This window comes from Rhinoderma darwinii, chromosome 5, assembly GCF_050947455.1.
Source record: "Rhinoderma darwinii isolate aRhiDar2 chromosome 5, aRhiDar2.hap1, whole genome shotgun sequence".
Classification (NCBI taxonomy): Eukaryota; Metazoa; Chordata; class Amphibia; order Anura; family Rhinodermatidae; genus Rhinoderma; species Rhinoderma darwinii.
Genome location: NC_134691.1, coordinates 237,509,300 through 237,530,571, shown reverse-complemented (window position 1 = coordinate 237,530,571; position 21,272 = coordinate 237,509,300). Strand labels below are relative to the sequence as shown.

The 21,272-nt window shown below is 41.6% G+C and overlaps 1 protein-coding gene across 1 annotated transcript in view; it reads right to left on the bottom strand.

The window, feature by feature from the left end:
- PKD1L1 (polycystin 1 like 1, transient receptor potential channel interacting) overlaps positions 1-21,272 on the bottom strand; it is a 433,476-nt gene that overhangs the window by 23,287 nt on the left and 388,917 nt on the right. Inside the window, exons 58-59 of the mRNA XM_075828219.1 lie at positions 8,274-8,414; positions 5,897-6,031 (exon numbers count right to left, since the gene is read on the bottom strand). Of these exons, the coding sequence (XP_075684334.1) occupies positions 5,897-6,031; positions 8,274-8,414 (276 nt within the window). The remainder of the gene's footprint in view (positions 1-5,896; positions 6,032-8,273; positions 8,415-21,272) is intronic.

Below are 21,272 nucleotides of genomic sequence, written 5' to 3'. Positions count from 1 at the left end.
CTGCCATTACAGGTGGTTGTCAGCTATAACATACAGCTGACATCCACTGCTGATGACACTGGCTCAGCTCCTGTGCCTGCGCCATCTTACCGGCGGCTGGGGAAGCCTTTTAGGTCCCGACTCTGGGCGGGGCCTGAGCGGCTTCCATACTAGTCATACCGGGAGGCTAGTGTTAGGCCTCCGGTTGCCTTTGCAGCCACCGGCACCCCGCCAATTTTATTGCTGGGGTGCCGATGAGCTGCAAACCCCTTAAATGCAGCGATCGCTTTTGACCGCTGTATTTAAGGGGTTAAAGGCTGGGATCGGTGCAAACTTCGGTCTCCGCCATTACCCCAAGGCTTCAGCTGTAGCATACAGCCGACACCCGGGGGATGGTGGCACCGACTCGGCTTCTGAGCCGGTGTCCTCCATTTGTCGCATGGATGCGGCAAAATGCGGGAAGCACTAGCTTTCTATGACGTATCCATACGACAAATGTCGGGGAGGGGTTAAAACCCATATATAACACGTTAAATTCCCCACTATTGTTTCTCCAAATCCCAACTGCTCAAGACATGGGAAAAATAATTGGGTTGTTGTTTTGTGGAAAAAAGCATGGTTGGTCTCCTTTAAACTTATACATGCTGCTCTTTCATGTATTTAACAGTAGAAGCAGCCATGAAAACAATTTTGAGATGGTATTATACTCCCGACCGTTTGCTTAAGATTTTTCCCGAATTCTCACCTGTATGCTGGGTTGTGGTAACACAGGCACTTTCTAACATCATGATGACACTCTGGTTTTATGTTTACAAACAGAAAAGCACGTGGTGATTTTCTATTTTCATTCATAGGTTCTACTACTGTAGTGCGCATCGCGTGCGGCACCCGGAAGTGCTTCCGTGTGCCGAGCGCGATTTGCACACATCCATTGACTTCAATGGGTGCGTGCAGCGCGAAACACGGGCAAATATAGGACATGTTGTGAGTTTTACACAGCGCACATACTCTGCGTGAAATTCACTGACAGTCTGACCGGCCCCATTCATTAACATAGGTCCGTGCAACGCGCGTGGAAATCACGCGCGTAGCACGGACGTATAACACGTTCGTGTGAATAAGGCCTTAAGAGCAGAAATCCTCCAGCATTCCTTGTTCACCTAATGTCGGCACAGTGCTTGCCTGCTGGCAAATGTAGTCTTTACATTAGACACTTTATAATTATCTGATGTAAGAAAACTTAACTGCTCCACTGTGTTATTTTTCCTAACACAACCAGCAGAATAGTAAATGCAGCTCTAAACTATAGTAAAAGCAATAACTGAGAATCAGTACAATATGAGTAATGCAAGGTATTTACAAAATTACTCAACTTTTTATGTAGATTATATATATATATATATATATATATATACACACACACACACACACATATATATACACACACACATATATATATATATATATATATATATATATATATTGTAAAATGGTGTTCAAAAGTGAAGCAAGACTTTACAAAACAGTTGCTGCAAGCCAAAGCAAACTAACCTGGATAAATAGACACTAGGCGGAAAAGGTACAGGTGTGGCAAGCGCCAACTTGACAAACATCGCACTACTCTATTTATGTAGGGTGCTACAGCACGCTATGCTATTTCTGTAATGATCCATTCTAATAGTAAGTGTATTAGAACGGTGCGTTACTTAAATAGCGCAGCACACCCTATGAAAATAGAGTAGCATGCCATTTTTCAAGTTGGTGCTTGTTACATCTGTACAGTACATTCAATGCCACACTGTCTGTTCCCATCTGTTAAACATGGTTAAACCATAATGGTATGGACTGCCATTGTGTAAGAATCAATAGAAGCCGTCAGTCCCGCTGACCTGACGGATTCAGGTTTCAGCGCACGATACAGCAAAAATAACTTTTAATAAAACCAAATTACAAGGTTGAATAAAACACTCTAAAATGTTGTTAGTAAAAAAATAAAAGTTAGTCTTTAAAGGTATACATATCCTTTAATTCCATCTAAATTCCTCTTCACTGAGGTTGAGGTTGCTGAGGTTGTGTGGCTGTGGGGACCAGAGTCACCCTTTCTAGCGATCAAAGGGGGGCCAAAGTCAGGCCCCCACCAATCTAACATTTATCACCGATCTAGTAAATAAGTGATAAATGTTTTGGGCAGAAATACCCGTTTAAAGGGGCTTTCCACAACCGGACAACTGATGACGTATGCACAGGATAGGTCATCAGTATATGATTGTGGTGGTCCGACACCCGGCTGCCTCTGGGCTCTGGATATTTTGAACGGTATGCAGTAGTTGGAGCCGGAAACAGAAGGCTACGCTCACGGAATAGCGGCCGAGCTGCAGTGGTGCATTCCACTGGATCTCAATGAATCCTGATGGAGCCCAGGTGGATTCTGTTTGGTAGCAAATTCTCTATATTTTGTCTGTGCTAGTTTTAATAAATGAAGTCCAATAACTCTTATTAATGAAATGTATAAAAAGGGGTATTGACCCAAGTAACCAATAACCAATAACCACTGCTTTTCATTTTCCAACCTGCTTAACCCCTTAACAACCGTCCTTTACTGTTGTTACAGTGGCCTTTCAGGGGACGACTTCTGAATCATGATTGCCACACTATACCGATGCCCAGGCTGTAGCTGTTGGGCTCCCTCTACCAGCCCATCGGTGCTCTGGGGGCACTGATGGGTTACAATGGTAGCCTAGAAAAAAACCCCAGGTCTGCCATAAGCATCTGCCTCTTTGGCCATACCAGAGGCCTAGCCTAATATTTAGTGAAACACTGACAGGCAATAATTCTCTGGAATACTATGTATTTTAAAGCATTCTAGAAGTGATTAAACAAAGTAAAATTAACTTTAATAATGTTTAATTTAAAAAAAAGTCACCTCTTAAAAAACACAAAATCCTTTCTTCATTAAAATGGTTTTATATTTTAAAAATAGTTGACCACAAAAAATGTGGTACTGCCGCAATTGTAATGACCGTTAGAATAAAGTTAATATATATACTGCATGGCGTATAAAAAAATTCTGCCTCCTCTCCAAAAAAAAATTAAAAAAATTTGACCGTAAATTAAATAGTATAAAAAAAATCCTTAACACTACATCCTCTGCAAAAAACAGGCCCTTGAATGGCTACGTCAACCGAATAATAATAAAGTTATGCGAAACAAAATAGACTTTTTTACATAAAATACTTTTTATTGTGCAAAAGAGCCAAAACTTAAACAACTACAAAAATTGCTAGGTCATTGAAGTCCAAAATATGAGCGGCATTAAGGGGTTTAAACTTACTATACTAAAGAATTACTAAGAGGCTTTTTATACACACAACAATTTTTTGCACTAGTTTTTTAGAATTCAACAACTTTGGGCATAGTTTTTAATATTCTAAAAAGAGCCTCTAGGAATAATTTATTTTTACAAAAAAGGAAAGATGTGTTGCATGGACTGGGTAAATTTGAACATTTCTCACTCTTTCACTTCTCATTGGCACAAAAAATCTGGACTGTTTACTAAAAATCGAAACAGTTGTCAATGATGTAGGCAAGGCCCCCTTCACATCACGTTTTTTTTCCTTCAGTCGGAGGCATACATCGGCATCTACATTCAAAGGAAGGCTGCAACATATTCCACTGTATAGGCATGCAGTGGGATACAACGCCCGAACTCCTGGGCAGAACGCCACCTAAAGCACTGTGCCAGTGGAAGCTCCTGATGTCACTGTCCATATATGGACTGTGATGTCAGAAACTGTACAAATGCTGTGGTCCCCGGATAGAGCATTGGAACCACTCTGGGCGTAGACTCTCACCCTAGGGAGGCTCCTGACATCATTGTTCATATAAGGACAGTGATGTCAGCTGTACAATGCTGGAGTCCCTGGCCAGAGCATCGGAAATGCTCTGACCCAGGACTCCGGCCATGGGGAAGCTCTTGACGTCACTCTCCATATATGGACAGTGCTGTTTGGAGCTTCCCCTGGGGCCGGAATCCTTGAGGAGAACCTGATGCTCTATCCGGGACCCCAGCCCTGGGGATGCTCCCCGACATTAACGCTTAACCTATACCTGTGACGAATGCCATACAGTAGCATCCGTAACCAATAGGCTCCCATTCTAATAAAAAGTATACTGTGAGGCATAAGTTTTTTTGAGGGATCACACAGGATGAAATGGCATAGTCTACTACGCTATTCCCTCCTTCATAAAAAAAAAACCACAGGTATACTGATGTATACCAACCCAACGGAGGCCAAAAGGACACTCTATGGCCTCTATCGGGCTAATGGGGCCCTATGAACACATTTAACGTGTACATCAAGAGCTTTCCCGACATACATGCTAAACGTAGGGCATAAATGTGATGTGAAGGGGGCGTTAACTCAGTAAGTAGTGCAGTATATTCCATTTATGTTTAAATCTAATAGCATACATTAACCCCTTAATGACCGCCAATAGGCCTTTTCACATTGGCCATTAAGGGTACTTATGCCACATTTTCGCGGCGCTCTGACATAAGCTCGGCACAGGTGTCCTGCGCCAGCTAAAGTGGGTGTCGGGCAGTCTAAAGACAGCTGGACACCTACACTAATGGGCGGGATCGATTTCAACATCGATCTCACCCGTTTAACCCCTCAATAACGAGCGCCGAATCCAAGTGGTTTCGGAGCGAGGGTGCTCCCTTTCTCACCCCATCGACACCATGCAATTGCAATCGCAGGGTGCCAATGGCTTCTATGGCAGCCGGGGGCCTAAGAAAGGCCCCCAGGTCTCTCTGTAGTGGATGCCTGTTAAGCCATGCCTAAGACATGACCTAGCACGTGCCTGTCGGTTTTACACTGACAGGCAATAATACGCTGCAATACAGAAGTATTGCAGTGTATTATAAAAGCGATCAGAAGATCGCATAGTGAAGTCCCCTAGTGGGACTAAAAAGAAAGTTATCAAAAAGTTTAATAAAGTCAATAATAAATAAATAAAAATCAAATAAAAAAAATGAAAACCCCACTTTTTCCCTTATAAAATACTTTAATATGAAAAAAGAAATTCAAAACATTACACATATTTGGTATTGTTGCGTCCGTAACGACACCACCTATAAAGCAATTATGTTATTTAACCCGCATGGTCAACGCCGTAAAAAATAAAATAAAAAACAATGCCGGAATTGCTGTTTTCTGTTCATCCTGCCTTACAAAAAACTTTGATTAAAAGTGATCAAAAAGTCACATGTACTCCAAAATGGTACCAATAAAAAGTCATCTTAATGGCACTTAAAAGATGGTGACACAAAACCAAATAATTTTGAAAGAAAAGTGTTTTTACTGTGTAAAAGTAGTAAAACATACAAAATCGATCTAAATTTGGTATCGTAATGACCCACTGAATAAAGTTATTCTGTTATTTATACCACAGAGTAAACAGCGTAAATCTAGGATGCAAAAAAGACCTTATACAGTTATGTCGACGCAAAAATAAAGTTACTTCTATGCTGAGGTTTGATTGGTATTTACAGGCAATCCATATTTGTCTGGCGTTTTTGAAGTCCAATAAAAAGCTAGAATAAAAAGAAGGCCACACCTAGAGCATGCTGTGTTTTGAAAAATAATGACCCTGAAAACACCTTTCTTATATTTTACTATAGACTTCAAAGTAACATTTGGCTGCAGCATTGTAGTGAAAACAAAACCTACCTACATATAAACTTTACTGGAAATTACCTGCATGTTAATTAAGGTGCAGTCACACATGGCAGATTTTGTTGCAGAAATTTTCTGCGACTGAAAATACTGACAACTAGGGACAATCAACTTTTTCTATACCAAATACAAATTATCATTAAAAAACACAACCTACAATTCAACATAAATATACTTACCATTATGAGTGCTGAAATGGAGCAAGAGTGCTGAAATACTGCCACACAAGGAGCCATCATTTTGTAAAAGCGGAGAAGTTTTATAAATTTAATGATCATAAAAAATAAAATGATCCCATGCAAACAACGAGTCCACTAAAACAGAAGGAAACAAATTAAAAGATTGTTTAGCAATTACTGCTTCCACATTTGCAAAAAGTAAAAATTTTGTTTAAACTTGTCAATATAATATGAAAAAAAAAACAAGTTTTGAATCCCCCCCTGGGATTTGGTATGTTCACACGGTTAACAAAATACGGCAGAAAATACGGAGCTGTTTTCAAGGTAAAACAGCTCCTGATTTTCAGTTGTTTTTTAATCAAACTAGTGTTTTTCGCTGTGTTTTTTACAGACGTTTTTGGAGCTGTTTTTCTATTGAGTCAATAAAAAACGGCTCCAAAAACGGCTCAAGTAGTGACATGCACTTCTTTTTATGCGGACGTTTTTAAAAACGGCCACGTAAAAAACACCCCGTGGGAGCAGAACGACGTTTTTCTCATTTAAATAAATGGGCAGATGTTTGGAGGCTTTCTGCTTCCGATTTTTTTTTTAACACACCCTCATAGTTAACTTTATTCAAAATGTTTGCATGTCTTAAGTGTAGCTGAAAGAGTATAAAATAAAACTAAAGTAAATATAATTGCTCACATTCAGTACCCAAATATTGTTCTAGGCAACATTCATATGGCAGTATTTTGTCTGGTATTTTGCATCAGTATGGGCTTGTCCACCTATAGCGGAATTGCTGCAGAAAATTTCTGCAGTAATTCCGTTAAAACTAGCAGTCATTCCGCTGCGGAAAAAACGGCAACATTTCCTGCGTTTTTTTACTGCAGTAAATGGTGCAGATTTTGTGCTGTTTTTCTCAATGCTGGAAATGGTGACAGCTACTCTGAAAGACGCAGCAATTCTGTCCGCTTTCCACAACAGGATTGACATGGTGCGGTATGAAAAATATGCACCGCAGGTTATGCTTGGAAATTTTACACAGCGTGTGGATGAGATTTGTTAAATCTCGACCCACTTTGCTGCTACTGTATTCTGCTGCGTATTTTCTGTCCGTAAATCCGGACGGAAAACACGCAGCAATTCCGCTACGTATGGACAAGCCCTATTTGTGAGCCAAAACTAGGATTGGGTGAAAAACATGGAAGAGGTGCAAATCTTTCCATTATACTTATTCTCTGTGTAGGTTCCACAAATACTGTTGTGTGAAAGAGGCCCCACGCTAGATGCATTTTTAACCCCTTCACTTAGAAACAGTTTTTTAATTTTCGCTCTGTCCTCCACACCTTCCAAAAGCCATAACTTTTTTATTTTTCTATGTGGGGTGGAATGGGGAAAAAACTCTGATTCCCTCCATTGTTTTTTGGATTTAGTTTTTACGGCGTTGACCATGTGGCAAAAACTACATGTTAAATTTATTCTGAGGGTCAATACAATTACAGCGATACCAAATTTATATAATTTTTTTTGATGTTTTACTACTTTCACGAGGCAAAACCGAATTGAGTCGCCATATTCTGAGAGTTAAAACGTTTTTATTTTTCTGTCCATTGAGTGGTGTGAGGACTTATTTTTGCGAGGCGAGCTGTAGTTTTTATTTTGGGGTACATGAGACATGATCAGTTTTTATTCCATTTTTTTTGTGGGAGATGAAGTGACCAAAACACAGAGATCCTGGTGTTTTATATTTTTTTTACGGTGTTCACCATGCGGGTTAAATAGTGTTATATTATTAGGGTATGTTCACACGCGTAACAAAAAAACGTCTAAAAATACGGAGCTGTTTTCAATCGAAAAACAGCTCCAAAAACGGCCGGAAAAAACGCAGCGAAAAACACTTGTTTGATTAGAAAACAGCTCTGTATTTTCAGACGTTTTTTGTTAAGCGTGTGAACATACTCTAATAGTTCGGACTTACACAGATGCAGCTAAATCAGTTATGTTCATTTTTTATGTCCTTGTTACACATAGCAACCAATCTGAGCTCAGTTTTAAATTTTTAATCAGTTAAAATTGAACTATGCTATAGGCAACAAGGACAGTTTTTCAACAATTACATATTTTCCTATTGACTACCAATAAACATCCGGCTGATACATTTTTAGCTAAAAAAAATAAAAAATGGAACTTTTCCATGTTTTGAACCCATTCCAGGTTTTGTTCTACAAATACTAACCAAAATACTGTCGTGTGAATGAGGCCAAAAGGTGCATTCACAAATACCAATTTTTTTTACATTTTGGCATCACTTTTACTACATATGTTGCCATAATGTAGTTTCTCATAAAAACAGTCCTATAAACAAAGTTGAAATAATAATAGAAAAATATACCTTTTCCACTGCAGCAATGAGGCTGAAATTTACAAATACTTTAAAAAATCCTCTTTGAAGATGATCTGTTATATCTACAGTAAGCATGAAATGGTAGATTTGGCTGCTGTAGTAACACAGACTGAGCACAATTATGGAAGCCTGTAAATTAGAAAAAAGGAAAATATTACACAACTGCCAGTTTATAACTGAAAGAATAAAACTATACGATGCAGACATGGTCTGATTACTAACTGAAATATCATGACTGTACAGTATGTAAGTAAAGCCAAATCTCATACACATGGTTAGGACTGTAAACTGCTGTGGATTTTCTGCATGCAAATTCCGCACTGAAAAATCTGCATAATTTCTGTCCTGTTAGAATCCAGCCTTAAACTGATTTAGATCAAGATTTAATAATAGACAATGTCGACCTAAGTTAAGGTACCTGTCATTTCATTTGACTTTTCAGGATAAGCTACCATGTGTGTGTACATGAGGAGCAGCACTATTTCTGGCCATTATATGACTTTGATTTTGCAATATTTAGCAGATTTCGCCTTTACATGCTATATCTGTAGTTTGCATTTCTCTATGAGCTGGTGGGTGGAGACTGGCAGCCATACACTACACACAGTAAGAAGAGGAGATTCTACTCCATAACCTTCTCCATAGTTGCCAACATTTTAAAAAAAATTCCAGGGACGGTGTGGCTTCTTTGGTGGCAGTCACATGATCAAGGTCCTCTAGGCTGTACCCAAGCATTGCAGATGAAGAGGCTCACACTGGTAAAGGCCCTGTTCAGATCAGCGTGGCCCTTCTGTTGAGGGGTTCCGTCGGAAGTTTCCATCGGGTTAAACCCTCAACGGAATGGCAAACGGAAAGCTTAGATTCTGTTTGCATCACCATCAATGGTGAAGGAAATTTTGCTAATGGTTTGTCGCCATTGTGAACGGGTTCCGTTGTTTTGACGGCATCAATAGCGTTTCTCTCTATGTATATGTGCCTATATGTGTCTATATATGTGTCTGTGTATATATCTCTCTTCTGTGAATATGTGTATATGTGCTTGTGCTTGTGTGTGTGTGTGTGTGTGTGTGTGCATATATATATATATATATATATACAGTGAAGGAAATAAGTATTTGATCCCTTGCTGATTTTGTAAGTTTGCCCACTGTCAAAGACATGAACAGTCTAGAATTTTTAGGCTAGGTTAATTTTACCAGTGAGAGATGGATTATATTTAAAAAAAAACAGAAAATCACATAGTCAAAATTATATATATTTATTTGCATTGTGCACAGAGAAATAAGTATTTGATCCCCTACCAACCATTAAGAGTTCAGCCTCCTCCAGACAAGTTACACGCTGCAAATCAACTTGGTGCCTGCATTAAAGACAGTTGTCTTAAATGGTCACCTGTATAAAAGACTCAATTACTCAGTCTGACTCTAACCTCTACAACATGGGCAAGACCAAAGAGCTTTCTAAGGATGTCAGGGACAAGATCATAGACCTGCACAAGGCTGGAATGGGCTACAAAACCATAAGTAAGACGCTGGGTGAGAAGGAGACAACTGTTGGTGCAATAGTAAGAAAATGGAAGACATACAAAATGACTGTCAATCGACATCGATCTGGGGCTCCATGCAAAATCTCACCTCGTGGGGTATCCTTGATCCTGAGGAAGGCGAGAGCTCAGCCGAAAACTACACGGGGGGAACTTGTTAATGATCTCAAGGCAGCTGGGACCACAGTCACCAAGAAAACCATTGGTAACACATTACGCCGTAATGGATTAAAATCCTGCAGTGCCTGCAAGGTCCCCCTGCTCAAGAAGACACATGTACAGGCCCGTCTGAAGTTTGCAAATGAACATCTGGATGATTCTGAGAGTGATTGGGAGAAGGTGCTGTGGTCAGATGAGACTAAAATTGAGCTCTTTGGCATTAACTCAACTCGCCGTGTTTGGAGGAAGAGAAATGCTGTCTATGACCCAAAGAACACCGTCCCCACTGTCAAGCATGGAGGTGGAAACATTATGTTTTGGGGGTGTTTCTCTGCTAAGGGCACAGGACTACTTCACCGCATCAATGGGAGAAAGGATGGAGCCATGTACCGTCAAATCCTGAGTGACAACCTCCTTCCCTCCACCAGGACATTAAAAATGGCTCGTGGCTGGGTCTTCCAGCATGACAATGACCCGAAACATACAGCCAAGGCAACAAAGGAGCGGCTCAAAAAGAAGCACATTAAGGTCATGGAGTGGCCTAGCCAGTCTCCAGACCTTAATCCCATCAAAAACTTATGGAGGGAGCTGAAGATCCGAGTTGCCAAGCGACAGCCTCGAAATCTTAATGATTTACAGATGATCTGCAAAGAGGAGTGGGCCAAAATTCCATCTAACATGTGTGCAAACCTCATCATCAACTACAAAAAACGTCTGACTGCTGTGCTTGCCAACAAGGGTTTTGCCACCAAGTATTAAGTCTTGTTTGCCAAAGGGATCAAATACTTATTTCTCTCTGCACAATGCAAATAAATATATATAATTTTGACAATGTGATTTTCATTTTTTTTTTTAAATATAATCTATCTCTCACTGGTAAAATTAACCTAGCCTAAAAATTCTAGACTGTTCATGTCTTTGACAGTGGGCAAACTTACAAAATCAGCAAGGGATCAAATACTTATTTCCTTCACTGTATATATATATATATGTGTCTGTATGTCTATATATTTAACCTTTATTTCTGTATATATACATATATATATATATATATATATGTGTGTGTGTATGTGTATATATATGTCTGTATGTCTATATATTTACCTTTATGTCTGTATATGTGTTCCAGTATGTATGTGTGTGTGTGTGTGTGTGTGTGTGTGTGTGTGTGTGTGTGTGTGTGTGTGTGTATATATGTAATATATATATATAATATTATATTATATATAATATTATATATAATTAGATTAATCGCCCTGTACATATATAAAGGCACATATTCAGAAATACAGGCAAATGTGTATATATATATATATATATATATATATATATACATATATTATTTTTTTTCCTGTATTTCTAAATATGTGCCTTTATATATGTACAGGGTGATTAATCTAATTAATTCTATTAATTCACCCTTTCATTGAAGCACGATATTAGCCCGAACCCCACAGCAGCGGCTTCTCAATATGATGGGAAAAGCGCTGGAGGAAGAAGCTGCTAGAGCAGCAACGAGTCCAGCATCAGCAGGCTCGCCCAACTTACAAACTGCTGACCCCCGACCTCTTTAGCATCAGCTTCCCCCAACCTCTTCACCCTCACCAGGCAACACGACCATTGCTGCCTGGCCATGACTCCCATGTACTGAGCGGAAAACGAAAGCATAAGGAACCTGAGGAGACACACACTGGATCCTGCGGGCTCTCAAGGGAAAAGGAGAGACCCAGGGAGGAGGAGGATGAGACACTGCAGCCAGGTAAGTATGAAGAACAAGGAGGAAGACGCCCAACTCTGGAAACTGAGGCTGACTAATGTACACAGAGGAGAGAGAGACTGTCTCAGCGTTTCTCTCTCTTCTTTCTTTACATTAGAATGTCTCTCTCCTGTCATATACAGAGAGAACAGAGACTATCTCATATGTAGTGTTTCTCTCTCCTCTATTTACATTAGACAGTGTGTCTCATATACAAAGAGTATATGAGGTAATTAAGGAATTACTGTGCAGGCATTTCCCTTATCTAAAAAAAATACCAAGACACAATTCTTTTACATTAGGGAATTGCAGGCACAGCTATTCCATAATATATACTGATAATCAGTATATATTATAGAATAGTTGTGCCTGCAATTCCCTTAGGGCCCTAAGGCCCTATGCACACAACCGTGCCCATAATCATGGTCCGTGACTACGGGCAAGGCCAGCTGCACACAGTCACCCGCATTTGCGGGCCATGCTCCCATTATAAACTATGGGAGCACGGTCCGTAAAATTAAAAAATAGCACAGGTCCTATTTTTTATGGACGCTCTACACGGCCCGGACACCTTCCTTTAAATATATGGGAAGGTGTCCATCGGCCATAGAAATGAATGGGTCCGTAATTACGGTCCATAATAAAGGATGAAATCTACGGTCATGTGCATAGGGCCTTACACGGGTCAATTATCGGGCAAACGAGTGTTCACAGAGCAACGAGTAAACAGGGCAACGATCAGCCGATGAACGAACAAACACTCGTTCATCGGCTGATCGTATAGTTTATGCAGTAATAAATATTTTTGTTGTGGGCAGCACATCTCCCTGAAATGTATGGGGACGAGCACTCGTCCTCATACATAGCTCCTTGTGAAAGGAGCAAACGAGGGCCGATTAACAAGCTGTCTCGTTGATCAGCGCTCGTTTACACAGCCCATGGTCGTGTTGCATAAGAGGATCCTAATGTAAAAGAATTGTGTCTTGGTATTTTTTTTAGATAAGAGAAATTAATGCACATTAAGGGTATGCTCACACGGGCTAATTTCAACCGTTTTTTGGTCCGTAAACGTCCTGAAAAACGGCTGAAAAATCGGACACAGAACGCCTACAAACATCTGGCGATTGATTTCAATGTGAAATACGGCGTCCAACGGGGCGTTTTTTTACGCCTCATTTTCTAAGCCGTTTTTCATTGACTCTATAGAAAAACAGCTCAAAAAACGGCCGTAAGAAAAGCTGCGAAAAACGCGAGTGGCTTAAAAAAGGTCTGAAAATCAGGAGCTGTTTTCCCTTGAAAACAGCTCCGTATTTTCAGACGTTTTTTAGTAAGTGTGTGAACATACCCTTAGGCTTGTCACAATACCAGAATTTGGACTTGGATACCGATATTTTGTGCAGTATTGCGATTCTCGATACCAAAACGATACTTTACCTTTTCTTATGTGGGGCACGTGGTGTGATGAATTTTGAATCTCCATGTGCCTCACATTAAAAGTAATTAATAGTAATTAACCCCATCATGTTTCTCAGACAATATTGGGTTAATGTGTGAGGTACACGATGGGGTTAATTTCTATTAATGTGAGGCACATGGAGGTATTAAATTCATGACACCTCGAGCCTCATATTAATAAGTGAAAGAAAGCAGTTTTTATTTTATTTTTTTACAGAGTACACATCAAAAATGACAATATAAATTTGTTGTTATTATGGTCGCGACGATACCGAATGTGTGTGTGTTTTATGTATTGAGACTTTTATTTGAATATTTATTGTAAAAAATGTGTGTGTATGTTTTATTTTTTTATTTAACATTACTTTTTTTATTTTTTAAATTGAATGTACTGGTATATATCTATATGCCAGTACATTAGCCTGCGCACTGATAGTACACAGGCAGTTTTTAAGACATACCTAAGTATGCCCTAACAACAGGAAATATGGTCAGACAGCCCTGGGGTCCTTCAATGGACCCTGAGCTGTCTGCCCATATATGGTATTTCCCTCGATCGCGTCAAAGGCATTCCCTGTGACCAGGGGTGAACCTAGCCCCTCTGCTGCGTGAGGCGAACTATAAAAAGATGCGCCCCCCCCCAAATCTATCCGAGTTTTCTCATTACTAGCTTTACACAACAAACACGCAATATATACATTTTTTTTAAATAGGAAAACATTCGTTGTTTTTTTGCTAAAGTGCTGTTTGAGGTATAGAAAAGATTTAAAGAACTCTTCTTACTGTATTACTTTAGTATCATAGATCAACAGCGCAGCATTAACACTGAAAATGGTTTAACACATCTTCTATGCCCCCTTTTTATTACCTAATTGACTTATGATTTTTAACTGAGTTCAGTGGCCCGGCGTGGACGGCATGATGCAGTGACGTCATCGTGCCGGGCGGTTGACGTCATCAGCGTGCTCCTGATCTCTTGCAGGCCTCAGGACTAAACCAGGCTGTGGCCTACAAGAGCAAACGGTGGAGCAGGGAGCCAATGGCCAAGGGATGGCTGGCAAATTTTAGTCTGGGGGGCAAGCACACAGCACTGGCCCAAGAGTAGCGGCCCATTCTGGGGGCACTGGGCAATTGGCGAGTTTGCACCCTAACACCGCTGCGTAAGAACTCTGCTACCTGTCAACAGAAAACTCATCCACCAGGAGGAAAAATGTTTCTGGATGGCGGAGTACAAGAAAGCCTCACCTGAAAATTAGACTTTCTTGTACACCGCCATGGGGAAACATTTTTCCTTCTGGCGGATGACTTTTCGGTTGATAGGTAGCAGAGTTACATGAAGGGGAATTATTTTTTCTTGACCTTTAGTTTCTATTGTGGCAAATGTAAGTTTTTTTAATTTTTATACTGCTAACTTTTTACGGTAGGTTCCGCTGGACCGTTTGGACTACGTCGTAGATTAATTGGATTACTTCGATGATCTACTTTTTTTTTTTTTTAAATGGTGAAAGAGGGTTGCATGGAGGAGTTTAGATTTCAATTAAAAAAAAATTCTTATGTCTGTTTTTTTTAACTTTATTATGACCTTAGGGCTGCTGTCTGATTGACAGCGTTTAAATACTAAGGCTGGGGCTTAGCATTAGCCAGTAACAAGGCTATCACTAACCCCTATTATTACCCCGGTTCCCTCTGCCGCCAGGGATACCGGGAAGAGCCGATAACGATCCAGTACCTGACCATATGAAACAACGGTTAGGCAGCGGGGCGGCTGCAGGCTGGTATTATCAGGCTGGAAAGGGCCAAAATATGTGGCCCTTCCCACTCTGGTGATGCTAGGCTGCAGCTGCCTTATTGTATCTGGCTTCTTATGAAAAATAGGGAGAACCCCACGTCATTTTTTAAAAATAAATAATTGAAAATAATTACGTGAGATTCCCTCCATTTTTCATAACCAGCCAGATACAATAAAGCAGCAGCAGCCTAGCATTACCAGGGTGGGAAGGACCATGGTATTTGGCCCTTCCTAGCCTGATAGTACCAGCCTGCTGCCACCCCAGTCCCCTTCACTTCTGATGGTCGGGTACCCGGCTCTTCCTGGTACTCCTGGTGGCGGTGGGTACCGGGATAATAATAGGGGGTTAGTGCTAGCCTTTTTACTGGCTAACACTAAGCCCCTTCTTGGTAATGGATGCTCTCAATCAGACAAGTGCCATTACTAAGGCGGTAATGAAGTATTTAAAAACAGAGACATAAAAAATATTTTTTTTATTGAAATAACAACTCTTCCACACAATCCACTTTAACCATTTTATTGAAAAAAGCTTAAATCAGTGAAGTAGTCCAACGTATCTACGACCTAGTCCAAATGTTCCAGCGGAACCTGCAAAACAAAAATTAGAAGTATGAAAAATAAAAATAAAGATGGCTGCCCCCACAGAAGTACAAACATATGAATAAATAGTTAATTTAGGGAACATATTGAAAAAATAGGCCCATAAAGTAAAACTTCAATAAACTATCAAATAAAAAAAAATTAAATAATTATAATACCTTTTCTTTAAAGAGAACCTTTCACCTGCCCATACGTGTGCAGAATGTAATGGGCCGGGCTGCACAAACCCAGGAGCACTTTAAAAAACATTTCCTAGCCTCCTCCGTTATTTAGAGATCGGTGCCGTAATATTTGATATTCGATATTTAAATAACCCCCTGAACAGTCAATGGGGAAGTAATTGGCAAGGGGGCGTGTAACATGGCTGTGACACTGTCCAATCACCTATGGACAATGTTACAGCAAGAGCTGGAGAGAGGAGAGTGTGTGCGCGTAGCTCCGCCGACACTACGGAACAGAAGAGGAGAAGAAGAGTGTGAATTCTTCTTCTGTTCCATGGCATCGGAGCTGTGCACGCACGCACGCTCTCACTCTTTAGCTCTCGGCAGGCAAGGACGACAAGACTGATCTCTCGCAAGAGATCATACAGTCTTGTACTTGCCTGCCGAGAGCTGAAGAGTGAGAGCGCACGCACATGTTCTCTAGCTCCTGCTGTTGACACTGTCCGTAGCTGATTGGACAGTGTCACACGCCCCCTTGCCAATTACTGCCCCATTGACAGTTCAGGGGGTTATTTACATATGGAACGCCAAATATTACGGCACCGATATCTAAATAATGAAGGAGGCTAGGAAAAAAAATTTAAGTGCCCCAGAGTTTGTGCAGCCCTGACTATAACATGCTGCACAAAAGGTGAAAGATTCTCTTTAAAGTCTAACAACATTTTTTTAAAAACTTTTGGCATGTCAGAAGTTTTGATCAGTGGGGTCCGAGCACTGAGACCCCCACTAGTCGCTAAAACTAAGCAGCAGATGTGCTCGGGTGAGCGGTGTGCTGCTTCGATTCTGCTTAGCTTTCCTTGGATGAGTGTACAGGCTCAATAGAAAGTCTAAGAGTCCGTACACCACTCACTTGGCCGCAAGTCGATCATAAATGAAGTGGCACAGCGCTCACCCGAGCACTTCTGCTGCTTCATTTTAGCGATCGGTGGGGGTCTCGGTGCTCAGTCCCCCACCGATGAAAACTTCTGACATGTCAGTATGACATGATAAAAGTTTAGTTACAGTTTAAAGGCTATGTACACCTTTAAAAATGTATTATATATATACAGTGAAGGAAATAAGTATTTGATCCCTTGCTGATTTTGTAAGTTTGCCCACTGTCAAAGATATGAACAGAATTTTTAGGCTAGGTTAATTTTACCAGTGAGAGATAGATTATATATATATATAAAAAATAAAAAATAAATAACATTATCAAAATTATATATATTTATTTGCATTGTGCACAGAGAAATAAGTATTTGATCCCTTTGGCAAACAAGACTTAATACTTGGTGGCAAAACCCTTTTTGGCAAGCACAGCAGTCAGACGTTTTGTGTAGTTGATGATGAGGTTTGCACACATGTTAGATGCAATTTTGGCCAACTCCTCTTTGCAGATCATCTATAAATCATTACGATTTCGAGGCTGTCGCTTGGCAACTCGGATCTTCAGCTCCTTCCATAAGTTTTCAATGGGATTAAGGTCTGGAGACTGGCTAGGCCACTCCATGACCTTAATGGGCTTCTTTTTGAGCCACTCCTTTGTTGCCTTGGCTGTATGTTTCGTGTCATTGTCGTGCTGGAAGACCCAGCCACGAGCCATTTTTAATGTCCTGGTGGAGGGAAGGAGGTTGTCACTCAGGATTTGACGGTACATGGCTCCATCCATTCTCCCATTGATGCGGTGAAGTAGTCCTGTGCCCTTAGAAGAGAAACAACCCCAAAACATAATGTTTCCACCTGCATGCTTGACAGTGGGGACGGTGTTCTTTGGGTCATAGGCAGCATTTCTCTTCCTCCAAACACGGCGAGTTGAGTTAATTAAGTTGATACCCCACGAGGTGAGATTTTGCATGGAGCCCCAGATCGATGTCGATTGACAGTCATTTTGTATGTCTTCCATTTTCTTACTATTGCACCAACAGTTGTCTCCTTCTCACCCAGGGTCTTACTTATGGTTTTGTAGCCCATTCCAGCCTTGTGCAGGTCTATGATCTTGTCCCTGACATCCTTAGAAAGCTCTTTGGTCTTGCCCATGTTGTAGAGGTTAGAGTCAGACTGAGTAATTGAGTCTGTGGACAGGAGTCTTTTATACAGGTGACCATGTAAGACAGCTGTCTTTAATCCAGGCACCAAGTTGATTTGGAGCGTGTAACTGGTCTGGAGGAGGCTGAACTCTTAATGGTTGGTAGGGGATCAAATACTTATTTCTCTGTGCACAATGCAAATAAATATACATAATTTTGACTAAGTGATTTTCTTTTTTTTTTTTAGATATAATCTATCTCTCACTAGTAAAATTAACCTAGCCTAAAAATTCTAGACAGTTCATGTCTTTGACAGTGGGCAAACTTACAAAATCAGCAAGGGATCAAATACTTATTTCCTTCACTGTATATATATATATATATGTATATATATATATATATATATATATATATATATATATATATATATATATATATATATGAAGATATCTATCAATGTGATTGGTGCAAGTTTTAAGAACTTTTTATTGAAAATAATTTTTACTTTTTGAGATACAGCTGCTTTGTATCCTGTATACAGAGCAGATGAATCTATTGCTGAGACCTCAATCCATTAGGTCACCTATTAGCGATCACATCTAAGTTATGAACTTAGATGTGATCGGTAACAGCTCGATCCTGCCCCTATTAATTTAAAAGGTGTCGGCAGACACTGGGGGGCCGGGAGTATACTGGGAGGGGGGGGGGCTGACAGCAGAATAATCCCCCCCCATAGAGCCCTCACTAGTTACTATATTGAAAGGTTTAGGGGGGTCTGAGCATCCGACTGACTGCTCTAAAGGGGGGCAGAATACTCCCCCCTATAGAGCCCTCTGCAGTAAGTCAGACGCTCAGACCGTCCACCCTGCATCCCCTTATCCTTCCATTATAGTAATGTGAGTGCTCTATGGGGTGGATTATTCCCCCCCCCATAGAGCCCTTGGCTGCCAGTAAAATGCCCAGATCTCCCTTGCATTATACTCCCGGGTCCCGGTCCCCCAGCTACGGCCGACCGACACCTTTTAAATTAGTGAAGGCAGGAGTGTGAGCGCTGTAAGTGGCGCTCAGTTTTTAATACAGGCCACCGCTCATCTCGTGCATCTCATCACTTCTCTTCTTGAGGAGAGAGAGCTCGACCACTCCTTCTGCAGACCAGCTCCTCTCTGGTGGCGAGTGCTGCATACAGCGTCAGAGAGGAGGAGGAGGAGTGTTCTTACAGATGTGCCCATCATGCGGCACGTCAGGTAAGTAAAATAAGACATGCCCCCTCCCCCCAGTCCAGTCCGTCCCTGGTTCAAAATGCCGTCCCCCATTTTCAGCTAGGTGGCGCTGCCTGAGGCTGTCGGCTCACTTCGTCTCATGGCAGTTACGGCACTGCCTGTGACGCGATCGAAGGGGCATCCCCCTTCTCATTTTCCCCTTGAATGCTGTGGCCAGATTTGATCGCGGGAATAGCGACGGAAATGGGAGGTTTCCCTGATCTCCGCCGTTAGAGTGGGGCTGCGGCTGTGTAATACAGTCATTGCCCCGCTCCTGACAAGTGTCGGCGTGCGGTCAGTATGAGCTGATGGAACCAGCGCTGCACTAATGATCGGCGGCACCTGCACTGAAGACAGAACATGGGGTGTTTTGCAGTGTGCACGCCATGTTCTCTGTCTTCAGTTGTAAAGGATCTGCCAGGCACAGCTTCGGGGTTAACGCCCATAGATAATTAGTCTGCACCTGCTTCTATGTCTGTGAGACTGACTCCATCTTCCACCACTCAGGTTGGTAGGCTTAGGAGTGGGAGAACCTATCACAGCCTGGCCAGACGGAGCTAGCTCCCGCCCTGCTGCAGCTTCTTGTACCATTGTCCTTGCTTCATATTGACCCCGGCTTGCTGACTACTCTCCTGCTCTGCGTTTGGTACCTTGTACACTCCTGGTTTGACTCGGCTTGTTTACTACTCTTCTGCTCTGCGTTTGGCACCTCGTACTCTCCTGGTTTGACTCGGCTTGTTCACTTCTCTTGTTGCTCACGGTGTTGCCGTGGGCAACTGCCCCTTTCTCCCCCTAGCTCTGTGTACCCTTGTCTGTTTGTCTGTCATGCACTTATTGAGCGTAGGGACCGTCGCCCAGTTGTACCCCGTCGCCTAGGGTGGGTCGTTGCAAGTAGGCAGGGACTGAGTGGTGGGTAGATTAGGGCTCACTTGTCTGTCTCCCCACCCCCGTCATTACATCAGTGCTGTCGCTCATCAGTGCAGCGCCAGCCGCATCACATCATGATGACCGCGCACGCACACTTGTCAGGAGCGGGGCAGTGGCTGTATTACATTCATGTGCTACAATACTAAGTTGTGCGGCCACACAGCTTAGTCTCGAATACATGAATTGACGGTATTGAACCATTTGAGGGTGCACGGTATTGAAATAGTATAGATATTTCAATGCATCGTGCAACCCTATGCGCAATAATTCCTCAATTACTTCTAAAAAAAAGGAAATCGAGATTCCATCTGAAAATCGTCCATAGGGTCGAAAAAAAATCTAGATTTTAATTTTTGGGCAAAAATCTCCCAGCCCTAATATATAGTATACATGTTCCAGTATGTGCGTGTGTGTTTATATGTGGTTATGTTTTGGTTTGTGGAGGGCAGCAACAGAGTCCCGCACAGGGCGTCATCCAGGCAAAGGCCAGCCCTGCACACACACAGATCCTGTAGATAGTCCCACACACACACACACACACACACACACACACACACACACACACACACACAGATATATAGAGAAACCTAAAAGCACTCCAAAGACATATGATTGTGTTGATTCCCAGGAAGAATTATTTATTATTCATTCCACATTCGTGAGCGTCTGGCAGACGCCATTATAACTGCGGTTTTGCGCAATGTTGTCGTGTGCATGAGGTCTAAAAAGTAACAGGGTTATTCAAAACATTTGGTCATTATTCAGGTCTTACATTTAATTGGGCTATGTCCGCTCTGTTGCCAAAGAACATTTAAACAAATACACCAATTTGGTTAAACCATACATTTTTCAAAACTTTGGAATGCCTATTAAATGATCTAATATGGAAATGTAGAATAGTTCTTCTGAGACAAGTTAGGCTGGGTTCACACGACCATGTTACGTCCGTAATGTACGGATCGTATTTCGGCCGGAAGACCCGGACCGAACACAGTGCAGGGAGCCGGGCTCCTAGCATCATAGTGATGTACAATGCTAGGAGTCCCTGCCTCTGCGTGGAACTACTGTCCCGTACTGTAATCATGATTACAGTACGGGACAGTTGTCCTGCAGTGAGGCAGGTACTCCTATCATCGTACATCACTATGATGCTAGGAGCCCGGCTCCCTGCACTGTGTTCGGTCCGGGTCTTCCGGCCGAAATACGTTCCGTACATTACGGACGTAACATGGTCGTGTGAATCCAGCCTTAATCTACAGCTTTCAGCTA